The sequence below is a fragment of the Nematostella vectensis genome, chromosome 1, assembly GCF_932526225.1.
Source record: "Nematostella vectensis chromosome 1, jaNemVect1.1, whole genome shotgun sequence".
Lineage (NCBI taxonomy): Eukaryota > Metazoa > Cnidaria > Anthozoa > Actiniaria > Edwardsiidae > Nematostella > Nematostella vectensis.
The window spans coordinates 20,650,030-20,668,746 of record NC_064034.1 but is presented as its reverse complement, the minus strand read 5'-3'; the positions used below and the strand labels follow the sequence as shown (position 1 = coordinate 20,668,746).

General features: G+C 42.0%; 2 protein-coding genes across 3 annotated transcripts in view; both read left to right on the top strand.

Moving 5' to 3' along the window:
* Nucleotides 1–2,398, top strand: part of LOC5503932 (CXXC-type zinc finger protein 1) — a 13,253-nt gene extending 10,855 nt beyond the window's left edge. For both annotated transcript variants that reach the window (XM_048728410.1, XM_048728409.1), the window contains exon 17: nucleotides 1,814–2,398. In XM_048728410.1, coding sequence (XP_048584367.1) covers nucleotides 1,814–2,179 — 366 coding nt within the window. In that variant the 3' untranslated portion in view covers nucleotides 2,180–2,398. The remainder of the gene's footprint in view (nucleotides 1–1,813) is intronic.
* Nucleotides 2,399–2,897: 499 nt separating this feature from the next.
* On the top strand, nucleotides 2,898–15,632 carry LOC116611694. Its single transcript, XM_032372165.2, has 11 exons — nucleotides 2,898–3,025; nucleotides 3,282–3,353; nucleotides 4,115–4,213; nucleotides 8,276–8,662; nucleotides 9,087–9,369; nucleotides 9,495–9,844; nucleotides 9,970–10,052; nucleotides 10,617–10,679; nucleotides 11,136–11,307; nucleotides 11,581–11,719; nucleotides 15,567–15,632. Exons 1-10 carry the CDS (start codon nucleotides 3,005–3,007, stop codon nucleotides 11,716–11,718), a joined length of 1,668 nt encoding a protein of 555 aa, XP_032228056.2. The 5' UTR covers nucleotides 2,898–3,004; the 3' UTR covers nucleotide 11,719; nucleotides 15,567–15,632.
* The last annotated feature ends 3,085 nt before the right edge of the window (nucleotides 15,633–18,717 follow it).

The following is an 18,717-nucleotide window of genomic DNA, read 5'->3' as shown; positions in this document are numbered from 1 at the left end:
GGGGTGCCGCTGGGGGGGTTTGAAACCTGACCCTGTATAGGACAAAAATTCTGAAAAACCATACACTGTTTAGGACAACACCCTTGATTTTAGGATCCTGTTTAGGACAACACCCTCAATATTAAGACCCTGTTAGCAATTGAGAGCAAGCAAGGCAATCAGATTGCCAGCGGGATCAGCAGTTACGAGTTTTAGCAAGGCAACCAAATCAGAACCCTGTTTAGGACAGCCTTGCTTCAAATTATGTACCCTGTCCAGGACAGAGAGGCCTGAAATATATACCCTGTTTAGGACAGAGAGGCCTGAAATATGTACCCTGTTTAGGACAGTGAGGCCTGAAATGTATACCCTGTTCAGGACAGAGAGGCCTGAAATGTATACCCTGTTTAGGACAGAGAGGCCTGAAATGTATACCCTGTTCAGGACAGAGAGGCCTGAAATATATACCCTGTTTAGGACAAAGAGCCCTGAAATGTATACCCTGTTTAGGACAGAGAGCCCTGAAATGTATACCCTGTTTAGGACAGAGAGCCCTGAAATGTATACCCTGTTCAGGATAGAGAGACCTGAAATATATACCCTGTTTAGGACAGAGAGCCCTGAAATATATACCCTGTTCAGGGTAGAGAGGCCTGAAATGTATACCCTGTTTAGGACAGAGAGTCCTGAAATGTATACCCTGTTCAGGATAGAGAGACCTGAAATATATACCCTGTTTAGGACAGAGAGCCCTGAAATATATACCCTGTTCAGGGTAGAGAGGCCTGAAATGTATACCCTGTTTAGGACAGAGAGTCCTGAAATGTATACCCTGTTCAGGATAGAGAGACCTGAAATATATACCCTGTTTAGGACAGAGAGCCCTGAAATATATACCCTGTTTAGGGTAGAGAGGCCTGAAATGTATACCCTGTTTAGGACAGAGAGCCCTGAAATGTATACCCTGTTCAGGGTAGAGAGCCCTGAAATATATACCCTGTTTAGGACAGAGAGCCCTGAAATGTATACCCTGTTCAGGATAGAGAGCCCTGAAATGTATACCCTGTTTAGGACAGAGAGCCCTGAAATGTATACCCTGTTTAGGGTAGAGAGGCCTGAAATGTATACCCTGTTTAGGACAGAGAGGCCTGAAATGTATACCCTGTTCAGGGTAGAGAGCCCTGAAATATATACCCTGTTCAGGGTAGAGAGGCCTGAAATGTATACCCTGTTCAGGACAGAGAGGCCTGAAATGTATACCCTGTTCAGGGTAGAGAGCCCTGAAATGTATACCCTGTTCAGGGTAGAGAGACCTGAAATATATACCCTGTTCAGGGTAGAGAGGCCTGAAATGTATACCCTGTTTAGGACAGAGAGGCCTGAAATGTATACCCTGTTCAGGGTAGAGAGCCCTGAAATATATACCCTGTTTAGGACAGAGAGCCCTGAAATGTATACCCTGTTCAGGACAGAGAGGCCTGAAATGTATACCCTGTTCAGGACAGAGAGGCCTGAAATGTATACCCTGTTTAGGACAGAGAGGTCAAAAACCATACCCTGTCCAGCGGCACGCCCCTGTAAAGCCCATATAATGGAGTACCACCCACCCACCCCCCCTGAATCATTCCCAAATAATAAGGAACTACTGACGAATTGGGCTTGGGTGGTCATCGCCGAATAATGATAGACCACTAGGGAATAGGACCGTATTATCTCGAAGTCATTCCCGAATATAATAATAGACCACTAAGGAATAGGACGTGTTATCCCGAGTCATTCCTGAATAGTAATAAACTGTGTCTTTAAACTCATTGCTATGGTGTTTTTTTTCCAGTGGATAAAGCTAGAGGAAGCGTTTGAACAGGAGCGAGCGATAACTCACACATCGGCCCAACGTGGAGGAGTACTGGGGCTCCTCCTTCATCAAACTATCTCTCCAGACTGGAAGGAGGAAGAGGAGGAGGACGAAGCCGAGCGAGAATCAATGGACAACACGAACACTGAGGGGGAGGAGGAGGAGGGCATGGAGAGACTGTCAGACTTACCGGGGGAGGGTACCGACGTTGGGGATCATGGTGATAGTGAGCATGATGGAAGTTATGATGATGATAATGATTCCGGGATGTCTGATGATCAAGATGTCTTTATGGCGGGTAGCATGGGACGTAATATGTTGGCGCTTATTGACCAAGAGAAGTGATGGCCAGCACGAAGTTGACATGGTAACGTTGGTGTTTCCATTCCCTGCTAACAGAGATCCTTTTTTGTGTGTAAGCAGACTTTTGTTAGCAGAGAAATGCTTCTAGTTAGCTGAAGATTTTTTTCAAAATGTTGTATAGATTTTTCCATAAAAAATGTATATAATGTAAATAACATGGTTTGCAAAAGATATTTAATAAAATCATTACAATAATTTAAACATGGTTGTCTAAAAACACTATAGCATAACACACATAACATTTTGCTAATTAGGATTATTTATGATACAGCTTTACCGAGAAACAACTAACAACTATCGTTCTTGCCTTCACCAGAAAGTCACCAATAATTATACAGGACATATAAAACATATTTTATATATTGTTTTGCCTAAATGTTTAGTACAAAAACGATCCTTTGTGGGAAAGCTATGACAAAGCTTTTTGCCGCAGGACAAAGTACTTGTATGGATAATTACTTAAAGGCGGTGTTGATCAAGCAGTTGTAAAGTTGACAAATCTCATATTGCGCACAGCCTGCGAGGTTCTTTTTACTGTTCTTTTCTTCTTAATTTCATATGGTTCATATGCCTTCTAGTCAAGTACGTTAGCGTCGCTTCAATGTTAACCTCGCTCCAATGCTAATGATTACTTTTCACAATGGCACAGTAAACTTGCTCGCGCGTCGCGTGACGTCACAATGCAATCCCTTCTGATTGGCATTCTAAATGAACTAACCAGTTTTGTGGAAATCTTTACAAGCAAACATTGATTGCAAAAGGAGATTTCTTCTATCGGATAACTTACGTGATTTTTAATACAAAGCAATGCATATCGACAGGCGAGTGGTAAGTTGATCACGAGCGAGTGAAATTTCGCGCGCACTGTGTTTTTTGCACAACCGTATTGACCGTCGCAAAAGATGAACGTGCGGGGTTTTTTTGCGCTTCTTTCTTCTTATTACTATTACTCTTCTCCTTTTGCTTTTTCTTTTTTTTTCTGAATTTTTCATTTCTTCCTTGCCTACGCAAGTCTATTTTTGCAAAATGCAATGTAATTATTTCTAGTTTATTGGATCCTATGTTGACGGCAATTCTCCAACAGGAGCTATTCCTACTGTTCGCATTCGTTACTGTCCTGACTGTGGCCGCCTCGTCACTTTATGGAGTATACCTGGTGAGTGGATATGAAAACAATGTCCGACAATTTTTCTTGACTACTATTTTTAAATGAGAGTTCCCTTAACGTCAAAAAATAAAAACCTATCAGTACCATTATTTTGTAGCGCGCGCTCTCCGAGTAACAATAGAACTAGAACTATGTTTACCTTTCAATTGCTTTACTAGACAACATAGACGCCCAATGGGGTCATACGTAAACGGGCAATGTGTTTATTTGGGGGTACGTCCTGCATGGGCCCCGCCATGCAGAACGTACCCCCAAATAAACAAATTGGAAGTAAAGTGAATACAAAAACTAATTGTGGTGGCAGCCACAGTTCCGTGCCATATACAGGGTCTACGTTAAATACGACACAGGGCAATTTTGTACGCTCGTTCGAGCGAATATCAATCGCCGGCTAAAATCACCAGGTCTGTCTGCAGCGGCGGCGAATTCACCGATATCTAGACGTCTGATTCGTCCAATACTAGTGATATATTCGATGGCGACCACTCATACGAGCGTACGAAATCATCCTAGAGTGTCGTGGGCTTTAAGGTGGCATGTCAGCGCCGCAATGTTTGATGTCCGCACAATACCGTGGCTCAAAGAATCCATTTCCATCGGCTGATTCAAGCAAGTAACTGATATACTTTTAATCAAATATCGATCATAAAGCATCGGACTTCAATCGTGGCTGATCGACAGAGTTTTGTCATGTTAACATTATCTCGAATTTGTTATGTAGCATCTTGACAGTATGTGAGCTTTTTTAGCTTGTAGCGCTGTGGTGGGAGAACCTTGGGCCAAGGGATTTTCTCATCACCGGACTTACCATCATTATCGTACAGAACACCACACGGTGGTACCTAGAGGTAAGACCCTTGTCATCAACATCAGCACCATATCATCATCATCACCATCAACACCATTCTTCTTATTAATAATTGTTACTATGATGCCAAACCTAGTGTTCCCAGTGGCGGATCCAGTGGTGGTGACGGGGGTGACATGTCACCCCCCCCCCCCTCCTTGTTGGGCGAAATAAAAAGGATTTGTGGAAAAAAAACACAAATCGTTGCAAATTGTTACATCCGAATTCGAAGTATCGCGATGTTATTTACTGGACGAAAACCAGACAATGTTTGCGACAGAAAGCCAGGCCACTGCACTAGGCAAAACAGGACATGAATCAGATCGGTATGAATGGCGGAACAGAAAAGCCAAAAAACCCCCTAAGGATAGCACTTTTCAACAACATTTTTTAACCCTTAAGGATAGCACATTGGGTGTGGTCGAAGCTCTAAAATCACTGTGAGACCCGTGAAGCCCTCTAAGGGACAGCAAAAGCGTAATAGTTTTATAGCAGTTGGTTGAATTTATTGCCGTTATGGATAGGGCGATTTACTTCTATGGAAGGGGGAATCGAATACTTTTTTCTATTCAAATATCTATCTAGCATTCTTTACAATGTATTCTTCGAGTGTATATATTATCACACGCTAGACGGAGCGCAACTGGCATATTTATTCTCGCACATAGTAGAGTGGAAGAAGCTGCGAGGAACATATCAACATGCCCATGAGCTTTTCAAATTTTGTGGCCGTCAGAATTCCTTTATATAAATTGCGTTGTGATTGATGCACTTGCACCCGAAAATAGAAAGCGCAAACTGGATGATTTTTGCAAAATGTAGTCGTAGGCGTTTTTGGAAGTGCAACAATGGCGGATGGCGTTATCTTCTTTTCTAAGTGTTCATCCGGTATAGTCAATAGCAGCTGTTATGCTTTTGGGTTTCTAATTCAAACAAGTGCAAGTCCAACTGCCCAATTATTATTGCCGGAGTCTATCGTGTGCCGGATTCAACTGCTGAAATGGATGCTAAGCTAGAAGGTCTCATAGAAAAAATGTACATTACCAACAAAGAAGCGCTACTACTGGGGGATTTCAACATCAACTTCCTCAAACAGCAAAACCACAAGCATCGTCTAATCAAGTTCCTAACCAGCCTTGGTTTCACTCAAACCATCAATGAAGTGACTCGTCCAGAGAGCCAGGCTTGCTTGGATCACGTTTACACCAACCAGCCACAATACATCACAAAGACCAAGGTATGCAACATCGGACTATCAGATCATTTACCAGTGTGCCATGTGCGCAGATACAAAAAGAAACAAGATCGCGCAGCAAATAAAAACCATGTCTATATTTCCTACCGTGACTGCAAGAAGCTGGATGAAGAGCCTTCCTAAAAGACCTTGATGAGGCCCCGTGGAGTGTGCTGGACACCTTTGATGACCTTGATGACGCTGTGGATTATTGGAATGTGACTTTCCTAAGTATCGCTGATATACATGCTCCTCTTATTAGAAAGCGTGTAAAGAAACAAAGCCAACCACAGTGGATGACGCCTGAACTCTACGCAGCCATTAGAGACCGCGACAGGCTGCTAGAGAGAGCCCGAAAGTGTAATAGTGACTCAGATGCGTGGGAAACTTTTAAATCAGCTCGAAATAACGTTTTTCAATCCATCCAAGAAGCTAAACGAAATCATTTCAACAAGTCATTTGAACAGAGTTCAACGGCAAAGGAATTCTGGAGACATCTAAAAATTGCTATCGGGCAGACAAGTAAACCGTCACCTTCGCAACTAAGAGGCAATGCAAGCAACACACCCACCATCACAGATCCACGTGAAATAGCTAATGCATTTAACGAATTTTTTGTTTCCGTTGCTGCCACCTACAGAAATAGCAATGTCAACATGAGAACGCTGTCAACTTCAGATTTCGAAAAGTTAAAAGGGTTTGTTGATAGCAAAACCCCGAGTGGCACTAAATTTGAAATACCCAAAGTCATGCAAGAATTTGTGCAAGGTTATCTTCTTCAACTACAAACGTGTAAAGCCACAGGTTTGGACGGTATAAGTGCTCGCCTTTTAAGGGCTGCAGCCCCAGCCATAGCTCCCTCGTTGACTAAGATCATCAACCAAAGTATAAAAACTGGACGATTCCCTGCGCGCTTGAAAGAGGCGAAAGTCTGTTCAATATATAAAGCTGGAGACCGCCTGAGTGTTGATAACTACCGGCCCATCAGTATTTCACCTGCCCTGTCGAAAGTTATTGAAAGACACATACACGTTTGCTTATATGAATACCTAAACAGCCACAAGCTATTAAGTAGTAACCAGTCAGGTTTCCGTCCCTATCACTCGTGCGATACTGCCCTAGTAAAGTTGATTGATTATCTCATTGGAAATATGGATCAGGGACTAATATCTGGCTTGAACCTCATAGACTACCGAAAGGCGTTTGATTTAGTAGACCATAACACGCTTATTAAGAAGCTCTTCATATATGGCGCCTCTGGAGAGTCACTAAATTGGTTCAAGTCTTATCTAGAAGACCGAAAACAGAAAGTCACAATAAGTGGTCAGCTATCAGATTCGCAGCCCATTACTGCAGGCGTTCCCTAGAGCTCGATTTTAGGTCCCTTAATGTTTATCCTGTTTATTAATGACTTACCACTTGAAGTCTCCAACAGCGCACTCGAGATATATGCAGATGATACAACACAAGTCGCAAGTGGAAGTAGCGTTAGTGAGGTTGAGTCTATTCTTACTGAAGAGCTAAAAAAAGGTTAATGGCTGGGCGAATGAAAACAAAATGAAAATCAATGCTTATCTGTAGCAAGCCAAAGTTGCGCAAATTGGCAGGAAAGGATTTGACAGTCAGCACAGAAAATGGCCAGCTTGAATGTGTCAATGAAGTTAAACTGCTTGGCATAAGATTAGACAACTCCTTAACCTGGGACAACCACCTCAAGTACATTCACAATAAGATCTCCAAGCGACTAGGCTTGTTAAAAAGGACAAAGAAATTCCTGTTACTTAAAGCAAGAACCCTGTTCTACCATTCGCTCATACAGCCAATATTAGACTATGGTGCTATCGTCTGGGGCTCGACCAAAAAGCAACACATCGACGATATGGTCAAGTTCCAAAAACGATGTGCGCGGGTTATCCTCGATAAGAAATGGGATGCACCTTCAAAACCACTTTTTGAAGAACTAAATATTGTCCCCTTCGACAAAAGAATAATCTACCTACAACTTGTTTTGCTGTTCAAGGCAATGAACAATATGACCCCATGCTATATCAGAGATATGTTCGTTAAGTGTAGTGATGTACATAACAAGAACACTAAAAATGCAGCAAACCATAACTTAGTACTTCCAAAGGCTCGGACTACATTAGCAAAAAACAGCTTTACGTTTGTAGCAGCTAAAAGGTGGAATGCATTGCCACTAGAAATCAAAGAAGCCAAGTCAATCACCGCCTTCTCCGCAAAACTAAGAGAATACATCACAACTCTGTAAATAAGTTTATAAATCAGCAAAGGATTGTTATTGTAAATAGTTTCGTCAAAGATTTTGCTGTAAACAGATTTGTAAATAGCGTATCTATCTATCTATCTATCTATCTATCTATCTATCTATCTATCTATCTATCTATCTATCTATCTATCTATCTATCTATCTATCTATCTATCTATCTATCAAACCTTTAATAAGTAACGCGATTTTCACAAACAGGGAAAAAGGTATTCTCGAAATTTTGTAGAAGAATTTGTAATATGAAATATATGTTTCTTAAAATTCTGGAAAAAAAAGGCGACAGACTGTCAAATAAAGTCACCCCCCCTTTTTTAAATCCTACACCCGCCACTTGTTCCGTGAACCTATACCTTCATGTAACTCTAGGAGCAAGTAATAGACCGTCATCACCATTTTCATTATCATTATCATCATCTTCGTCACCTTCATCATCATCAAAAACAACACAATTATCGCAATCGTCATCATCATCACCATTACCACCATTATCATCATCGTTGTCAGAATCATCACATTCACCGTCACCTTGCTTTTTCATATAGAGACGAGCGCAGATTCAGTTACGACTGGAGCAGGAAAAGCGATTCAATTTCATCCCTAAAAGGACAAGAAAACACAAGAAGCAAAACAAGGGATGCCCCCAGAAAGAGCTAGAGAGCTTCAAGAAAGCACATAAAGGGATGTTGAGCCGCGCCTTAGCTGCATGCGAGCGGTTGGACGCTATGAGGAAGAGAAATCTGTTGCGTCACAAGAACTTTAACCAGATTATGGAGCGCCACGCTCCCCGACCTCTTACCGCTGCACAGCTTAAGGTGGAGGCGCAGGCTCAGAGGAAACTAGAGCAACAAGTCGTTGAGAGTAGAAAGGAGATTTGCGACTTGATGAAATGGAGCCGCGCACGTGATAATCAGAGAAAGGTGGTCGCCGAGGTAAGAGAGAGTGGAGGCCACTTCAGTTTTACGCTACACATTTGTTTAAGTTCCGAGGTTGCAGATACTGCAACTAGACAGCCTTTAAATAAACTACAACTTGAGGTCCTGCAACATCACGCATGACGTCGAGCACGCGTATTGTCACGCACCTTGTCATACTTTTGGTGTACAGTAGGAGGTAACGAGTTGAAATCGCTTAGCTACCATTGTCTTCAAAATTGCTACAATGGGCAGCAAAGCGTAAACGTCATGAGGGAGAGGACAACTTTGGCTGCCAAAATGTGGGTTATTTCTTATTGAAGAAACGCCAAATGCTATGATTTTTCTACATGACACCTTTGACAGCGCACCCCCGCCCTAACCCTCCTGGGTTCCTCAACGTATGTTTTAGATACTTCCTCATCTGTCGTTGTCCTTACAGATCGAGCGTCAGCAAAACAGACACTTAGAGGACTGGCAACCCTCCATTGTCGCGTCCACTCCTCCTCTGCCATTCAACGCCAGGGATACCGGCAAGCGACCCGAACGGGTCAGCTTCTTTGACGCCCTTGACATGTTCAAAGCGGCAAATGAAATATTTAGTATTGATCAATCGCCCGGGCGTTTACTTGGTGTAGAAAACACATTTTGCCGCGCCCTGTGGGCCTTGAAGGATTTGTTGGAGGGTCATTATGTGCCGTCGTACAAGAGAAAATACCGCATCGGTGAGTAAGAGAAAAAGATAATATTGATTGATATGTTCCCTACAGTACTAACCTTCCTTCTATTTCCTTCTATTGGATGCCGTCCCTTACTTATCACTTACTATGAATCTACACCATTCTCGCAGCTCAACTTCTGAGCTGGTTCCCAACCGCAGGCGCACACGACTTCACCCTCAGTCCGCCTGACAGCAACAAAAACAACGCTGCCCCTAACATCCGTGGGCTCTTCACTTACACCCCTGCCATCCAGGAGTGCTTCAGGCGCCTGGGGTTTGATGTAGCTCAAGAGACTGGCAATAACTTTAATGCTAGTGGGCTACAAGGAGACTGGGCCATGCGACGAGTGAAGGGTCCCTCTCATGATAGCCCGCAAGAGACCGCCATGGGTGTGTATTTGGAGCATGGGGACCTGGAGAAGCTTGAGACCCTCCAGGTCAAGGAATTCATGAGGAATTTTGAGCGGGAGTGCAGAAAGGTGAGACTAGATAATTTGAATGTAAGCCTGGTTATATTTGTTAACCTTATTTGTTACCCTGTACGGGTCTTGCGCTTTTGCAGTAGTGAATCCAAACAATATACAAAAGAAAAACTTTTTTTCAGGGTTCGTTCTTGAGTGACTTCCAAAGGTCGTGCCAGGTGACCATGCCTGTGATACATGCGGCGATGGAACGCGACAAGCAATTGTGAGTTTGGTAACTCGTTTTCTTTATCAAACAATTCTACTTACGGAGTCTGATTCACCAAATTAATAGTCTGTGAGCATAGAGACCTTTGAAGCTTGATAATGCATGGAATTTTTAAGTGTTTTCCTGATTATGTTAGACTCCTGACGATGCGGTTTGCGAAACATTTCACTACTTGCTAAAAATGTGTCGTTAATGGCTAATAGCACAGAACTGTCAAACACATTTCCGGTACACGGAACAGAACCGCATATGAATCCGGTGTCCGCTTATGGAAAACCGTTCCGCAAACGTACAGCTATATCGGCAGACCGTCCCCGTAACCGTACAGCTATATCGACGGAAACGGTTTCCGTAACCGTACAGCTATATCGACGGAAACTGTCCCCGTAACCGTACAGCTCTATTGACTTGCTACTTAGACCAACCCCGTAAGCTATATCAACGGTAATAATTATCCTGAAGATATCCACTTACAAGTTGACAGTATACTTCGTATAAGCCGAGCATCTGACGTACATCTACGGCTTCTTGAATCTTAATCTCGCCACTCACATTTTTCAGGTGGCGTTATTCTATTATCGCCAGACCTGTGTCGCATGTCACAGCTATTGCCCAGTTCGAGAGGTAAGCTCTAGGACCCCGTAGTCATGCGTAGGTAACCGCGCCATTTGGAGCAAAAGAAGGAAAAGCTCCGCAATCTAAAAAATGGATTGGAAAAAGGAGACTTACGCACTTGTATAAACCCTTGTACAGAGACTACTATATTGCGACGGCATTGGCTGCGCAGTGTATTTTGCTAGAGGGGGCTTTAATGTTGATGACCACACACACCGTATGCGCGGCCAACTAGCTCATTTTGATGATATAATGACATCCCTGCCCTTGCTAAGGCATATTGTCTTCTCCCTTCTTGTTTGTCATCTCTAGCGTGTTTGATGTAAAGATGATATAATGACATCCCTGCCCTTGCGTAGGCGTCTTCTTTTTTGTTTGTCATCTCTAGCGAGTTTGATGTAAAGATGATATAATGACATCCCTGCCCTTGCTAAGGCGTCTTCTCCCTTCTTGTTTGTCATCTAGCGAGTTTGATGTAAAGATGCGCGCGGTGCGTCGCGAAGCGATCCATTACGAGGAAGAACACACAGGGACACGCTTTGCACAGGTCACGTCCGAGCGCGTGGAACGCGAGGAAGATAGACGCCTCGAAGAGCGCCGTAATATGTGGAAAGCACTCCTCAGGCTGAACAGAGAGGTAAGTGGCACCACACTCGCAATATGGGACTCAGCGAAGCACTTGTCTCTATCATGATTCAGAAGCCTTACAATGTGTGATTCAAGAAAGGTGTGATTCCAGGGGATTTTCACATAGTCCCAGCCCCTCGGAAATTTCCATTTCCTTGAATCGGCAGAAATATTGTTTGAATAAAAAAGGGTTTAAACCTCCTACAATAGGCAATGTAAGAGCCGTAGCCGCGGAATTTTCATCTATGGTCCAAACAGACAATTCTTGAATGTTTATTTGTAGTCCGACCCGCTCCACTGGCCACTAGAGGTGCAGCTTAAGGACAAGTGGAGTACCGCCAGCAAGCCTGGCTTTGTGGCCGTGTGTGGTGTCTCTCTATTCCTGGTCGGGGGCATGATTTACCACAAGTATTTTGAGTAAGGTATGGTATTTGGCCGCCAGCAAGCTTGGTTTTTTGGCCGTGTGTGGTATATCCCCCTTAGTAGTCGGGGGGGAAGGCATGATTTACCACAAGTATTTTGAGTAAGGTATGGTATTTGGCCGCCAGCAAGCTTGGTTTTGTGGCCGTGTGTGGTATATCCCCCTTAGTAGTCGGGGGGAAGGCATGATTTACCACAAATATTTTGAGTAAGGTATGGTATTTGACCGCCAGCAAGCCTGGCTTTGTGGCCGTGTGTGGTATACCCCCCTTAGTAGTCGGGGGGAAGGCATGATTTACCACAAGTATTTTGAGTAAGGTATGGTATTTGACCGCCAGCAAGCTTGGTTTTGTGGCCGTGTGTGGTATATCCCCCTTAGTAGTCGGGGGGAAGGCATGATTTACCACAAGTATTTTGAGTAAGGTATGGTATTTGGCCGCAAGCAAGCTTGGTTTTGTGGCCGTGTGTGGTATATCCCCCTTAGTAGTCGGGGGGAAGGCATGATTTACCACAAGTATTTTGAGTAAGGTATGGTATTTAGCAAATGTTGAGTCCTATTGTGCTATCGTGTGGGTGGGCCTCATCGTTCTTTTCTACCATTAGTATTCTTAAACTATTAGGGAAACTTAAATCATCTTTTATACATAAAAAGGGCCTTTTTACGTGGACGTTTAGCCTGGAAATCCCTGAAAATCCAAAAACGATGCCATGTGCATACCCTAGTCATCGTAACTTTCCTTTTCTCGATGTTCGAACAGTGGTTGACTATTGAAGCAATTTGTCAAATTATCATTTCTTGTTAATCGGTACCTAAACAGTGGCACACATGGAGACTCTACTCTCGTAGTCACGTTGTGGTCTGAGAAAACTAAAATAAAAAGAGATGCATGCTAAAATTTAGTTCTTTGAGGTCACATATGTCACGACACTTCCATTATCAAAACCGAGTTTTAACATTATTTTCAGTTTTTAAATCAAGGGATCGCATGTGTTTTTTTTCTTCTGTGAAATCAGACGTGAATTGAAATTACCATATAGACGCAGCTACATTAAAAAGCGTTCCGTAATAAGGTAATCGTAGCGGTTTGAACGCCATCTTTGCGTCGCTAGAGACAAATAACTGAATGGACACGAAATTGACTTACTATCCTGCGAATTACTCCGATATTTATAAAGCCAATATAGCCTTTTTTATATTCATGGGTAAGAGGTTTTTGCACCCATCCAAACTTCGAGGTCATGATACGTTTCCGAGCAACAAATCAAGCGCCCAGGCGGTTGTCAGATATGGCTAATCGTCCCTTATCTAATAAGATTCAAAATCCGTCTTAAACACAAAGAACGAGAAATGTTTCGGGAAATCCGCGCAGGATATGGTCTCTCCCGCCTATGTTTCCTTGATGCCCTAGCGTGATTCTTTCCGTCGCTGTCTGAGCTAACAAAACCCCTAGATGCTTTGTGGGATTAGCAGTGTATTATTTAAATTTAGCCTTTACGTAAACACAGCGAGCGATCTCCCCTCGCTTACTGATTGGCGGAGAGAACAATTGAGCTGTTCTAGATCTTGTAGTCGTGTATATTCAGGTTCGAAAGCGACGTTAACGACTGACTTACAGTGAACACTGCAGCGAAAGAAGGATACATAATCGCGATTTGCAACCATAATTTAAGAAAAATTTGCGCTAATATAGAGGTAAGTATCTTTTATGTTCAGAAAGTTTGGGATGTAATTGCGCGCGCGAAAGTACTTAGCAAAAAATACCGATTTGAGAGAATGTGTTGATAGCGACTTACAAGGCGGGAAAATATTCCAGACATGATCGTTGATTGTCCTCTAGCACGATAAAGATTTATTATAGATGTTTAACTAGTTTGAATTACCTGTTTTAGTTGGTTGTGTTGCGAAAATCATGTCAACCGTGCAACCTCCCGCAAAAGAACCGAACGGTTCCTAACCTACAAACGTTGAAATTTTTGCTAATAAATGGGCTGGCTTAATTTAAATTAAAAATCGAATAAAACTTCTAAACTAGCTCTAAAGAGCACTGCTTAATGCTTAGCGTTCCAAAATTATTTTATAAGCTGGAATGGCTGGTATAAGGAACGCCCGACCCAGGAATATTTGTTTTTGATATGCTCACGTGTGCTCGGCTGTAAGAACAGTCTTGCCGACGGGGTATCTCGCGACGTGTATATCTGCATTTATTATTGTCGAATTTATCGAAAATTTCGTGTCGAAAAGAAACGTTATCTCAGCTTTACCGTAGGCCAAACTATCGAACTGGTTGTTTTGAAATCGCATTCAATACAAAACCACCGGCAACGAATTTAAAACACGTTCAGAAAATGCAAATTAGATTGAACTTAAAATGTAAATACAGGCGAAAATGAATCGTATTTCCTGTATTTAATATTTCTCATATCGTGAAGAGTGTATCAGTACAATTGTTTTATCAACAGAATTCTGGATAGAAGTTTGTGAGCCAAATTGTAGAAAATTTACAGTACAAAATGCTGTTAGTAAGCCAGGATTATAAACTTTCCTCTTAATATGGGCTTAAAAAAGTTAGCTTTCGTCACATGAATGGAATGGTGCGAAGTTTTAAAGATGGAAGAAGCCCTTATCCCAAATTTTCCAATCAAACTCTTGAATATTAGTAGTAATGACAGCGCTCCTACTTTATGTTTATGGGATGAAATGATTTTTGTTTCTTTATAGTTGATTTTTGCTTTCGTGTTTATCTATTGCGAATCTTGTTTCGACGGATTACCAATGTTGCCTATATACAAAATATAGACCCCTAGGAAAAGGAAATCTTTATTTTATTTTCGAATTTGTTGAAAAGACACGTTTCGCAAGCAAAATGTATAACAACTACCATTTTATTTGTATTTTTTTTTTCAACTTAGACAAATTTTTCTTTTAGCCCATCCGCTTGGAAAAAAGGCTTGGTTTTAACAAAGATTTGCAAGGCAATGTCTTCTAAAAAAAGGGTTCAGTAACTGTATTCTGCACTAGGTTGCGTTTTTTTCCTACAAAGTCACCCATTACATAAGGTGTTGGCAAGGAGAGAGCGAGTTGGTGTTGGCTATAGGTTATCGCGCGCGCGGCAAATGTCGCAGCTTGTAAGAGCTTTAAATAACATACCAATCAGACCAATCGGATAATACTTATGTCACGCAAGCACATCCTCATTTCCGCGAGAAACGGAAACGATCGCACAGGGAAAGACAAAGCACCGAGGGAAGGAAACTATGTTTTGAGCCGCAAGTCGATTGGTACTGTTTTCTAGTGGAAAATTCACGTATCTATATTGCAAGCATAGTTTGACTCGATAGGGGGCTGGTGCTAGCCATTCAAATGGAATGAATAACAAACTATATTGATCGATGAAGCGACACCGTGACTCACTGCGTCTAAATATTGTGGAATAATTAGATGCGCTGTGTTGTTCGTGATATTTTGGATCATCTCATAGCCGACGTTAAAGTGTACTTAGACAGAGTATGAGTTCCGTAGAATTTTTAACCGAGAGGATGTCGAGTAACCCGTATAGAACCGATCTGGAGTATCGAATGAGACTCCGAAGAGAATATAATTTCACTCCTCCTCCCTTCGGACCCGACGAATTGGACCGACAACTCCGACTCAGGTTTGAATGAATTTTTGTCAGACTAGGTCCGCCTGTTAGAAAATACTGCGCGCATAAAACTAGCTTTAAACTTTGTCCGATTTCGTTATGAGGGTTTTAGATAACATCGCCAAGATTTGGTTATACTAGTCACACGACCTTAGCAGGAAGTTGGCCGAAATTCGGTGAAATATTAATAATTGTTTTCTTCCCTTAGAACTCCAGTGCGAGGGGAAAGGTCCCGTCCTACCAGCTTTAGCAGAGCTGATGTTATCCTAAGGAGGTAAGGACTTAGTTTAGGCCAGTTTTAGCTTGTTATTCTCGCTAATTGACTTATTGTTTTGGCTGTTTAACAAAGAGAAATTATTTAGAATCATGCTGGATGTTAGCAGGGAATAATCCCGAACCAGCTGGTATATCAGACGTGTAAAATGGCTTATAGACTACTTAAAATTTCATGCTCTCTTAAGGGTTAGAACTGAATTGTGTTGTTGAGGTGAAATGGTAACAATCTGAATTAACTGAAAATCGCTTACATAATTTTAATTTGTGATATATTTTTAGCTGAAGTGTCGTAACTATTAAAATGACATTTAGAATGGAATGACACTCTTCTCGCGTCAGTAACTTCCAGGTTCTTCGTGTGTTGAAACTTTCGAAAGTCACGCGCTCTGGAAGATGATTTGAGTTCGAAAAAAGGTTCTAGAATGAAGTCTTTTGTGAGCTCAACATTATGTTATCTTTATTGTTTTTAAAATTAGAAAAGTGTTTAATTACTGATCCGTGACTTTAGAATTGTAAAAATTCAAGAGTCATAATGAATATTCTCAATTTTTGTGTGTTTTGCTCTCAGAAATAACGCATTAGAAGAAAGAGCTTTGGCAAACACTTCCCCTCGCAGATACAGTCACGCTGATGTTTTAGAAAGGTAACTCCTCGAAATTAATTCAAACGATAATTTATTCTATTTTTGTCACTAGACGGGCAATTTTTACAAAAATTCGAAACATTTGAAGAGGTGACAATAGCAAGAGGCGAACAATTAATCAACGTAGGTATAAAATATCACAAGTTAGGCATCGGGCCCAAATGATTCGCGATTGCTATCAGCCGAAGACCGGCTTTGGCATGCCTTCTCCAGCTGGGGAATAAAAATACCGATAGATGACTTTATTTATACTGTGTAATGCGTGCCGAAAGACAAACTGCTTGCAGACGATTCTCCAAATATCCAAGTGGTCTACTTTCCACTTTAAATGGGAATATTTCTAATGACAATTGCCAACAACTGACTGCATTTGACAGCATTTCAGACAAGTCTACATCCGCTGTATCGCAGTAAACTTTTCCATTTATTTTTAGACACGTCCGCTTAGAAGGGATGGGCATATAGAATTACGGGGTGGGAGCTTAGCCCTTTGGTCTTATTGCTGCCCTAAAAATATAGGAAATTCACGGTGTGAATCAGGGTGCTTCAGTACGGTACCCGCAACCAATACTACCATTTTTGTAAGAATGCTAAGCCTGAGATAACACCAAGTTCTAAAAACATGCTAAAGGTATGTCGAGGAAGCGAAATATTTGCGTGTGCGTGTGTGTGATGCGTTTAAAAATTGAAGAACGCCCTGAAGAGCATTTCCAGCTTACCCAAAATGCTCTCAAAACAAGAGAAAAAATATTCTCAAAACAAGAGAATGCTCTCAAAACAAGAAAAAAATGCTTTAAAACATGAGAAAAAATGCTCTTAAAACAAGGGCAAAAATGCTCTCAAAAAACTGTCCAGCCCAACCTGAAATTATGGCTTATTTATATCGTTCTTGCGAATACTTCTGAATTCTTTTTCTCATTTGCAATCGCCTTTTTCTTAATGCTATTTTTTATGGAGTTTGTTTCTGTAAGACATCCTCCATGATAGTGTGTTTTCGCGCTCTATGATTTTTGAAACGTCACTTCGCCCCCTTCATTTTCTTGCACATGAGAGTCTCGTTCAAGCTCAAATAAGTCACAGTATGCGGACGTCGATTAAATGAACTCATGTCTCACGAGCAACTGAGGCAAAATTCTCTTCTGCTTGAACTGTGAGTTTTTGACCTCGCGAGGCACTAAGCAAAGTGCACGCAAGAAATCTTTTTTTACCGTGTGCGCCGCCGAACTTTACCGCGTCTATCGGCAGTGCTGGCATCGGCCATTAAGGTTGAACCCAAGACAAAGGTATTACAGATGAACCACCACTACACTTGCCAGTGCGTTACCAAACAACTCTGCATAATGATCCAAAATGGTGGCACAAACAGCGCGAGCATTGCTGTGTTTTGTTCATACAGCAATACCACTATCTTGGCATCAAAACTGGCCACAAAACTGACTTTTTATTTCCTTGAAGACCCGAGGACGAGCGCGAAGCTGAGGACGACTTCATAATGCCGCGCACAAGTGCTGATCAACTTGAAAACATAAGAAGTAAGACCAACGTCTATACTAATTTCAACCGTTGCGACCGGTCGATATACACATATTACGCACATATATTACTAACGTAGGAAACAGAAAAGACCAGAAAAGCGAGAGATCGGAGAATCCATGTATCGTAACCCGCAGTGCATTATTGGTAATCAAATACATAAGCAAATAAGCGTGAACAAAAACGAATCCAGGTTTTAAAGCTTTAGAATTCTTCCTGTTAACATTCGCATGGCTTTCAGATACCAGGATTCAGTCATTGATATGCTACCCATGAAGTACTGTTGTTTACGTTACACCAACTTCAAAATATAATATATGTTCTGCACCTCTGCACCTTTGGGTTGGTGCTTCTCTCCCCTACACCGATGAGTCTATGGGTTCGAGGCTTGAGCTACTAATATATTTGTATGAATCGTTTTTCCCCAGCTCCTACCGGCGGGATGTCCTTCAAGGACCAGGAAACGGTGCGTGACTCACGTGACTTATTTCTGGCTGTTTGAGCTTGACCTTACAAAGGAAAGGGGGTTATCTCACTGCTGAACATACTGTATTCTCGAGTGTCTAGTTGCGTTGCGAACGATAGGGTTGGCAAGAGGCATAGATGGGGTTGCTTTGGTCCCCGTAGTTGTAGCTTATGGACGGGATTATCTTGCGGGATAACTAAACTTGTTCTTGTTCCTACAGCTTATCCAGGAGTTGAAGAAGGAAAACTTTGATCTCAAACTTCGATTATACATGGAACAAAAGGAACGGGAGGTAGGTATCTGGTAGAGTTCACTTCATTCCACCCTTAAAAACAGGAATATTAGCATAGCCAGGATTTGACAGGGCGAAGGATGGATGTTTGTGTATAATTCGGGCAACCTTTCTAAACGAAACGGGAAGGATGCTTGTTTCCTTAGCAC

Excerpts from the sequence above, each read along its gene's own strand:
- LOC116611694 (XM_032372165.2), top strand. The coding sequence starts at position 3,005 with ATGCATATCGACAGGCGAGTG. Across the intron at positions 3,354-4,114 it reads CACTTTATGGAGTATACCTG|CTTGTAGCGCTGTGGTGGGA; the intron begins GTGAGTGGATAT and ends GAGCTTTTTTAG. Across the intron at positions 10,680-11,135 it reads GCTATTGCCCAGTTCGAGAG|CGAGTTTGATGTAAAGATGC; the intron begins GTAAGCTCTAGG and ends TTTGTCATCTAG.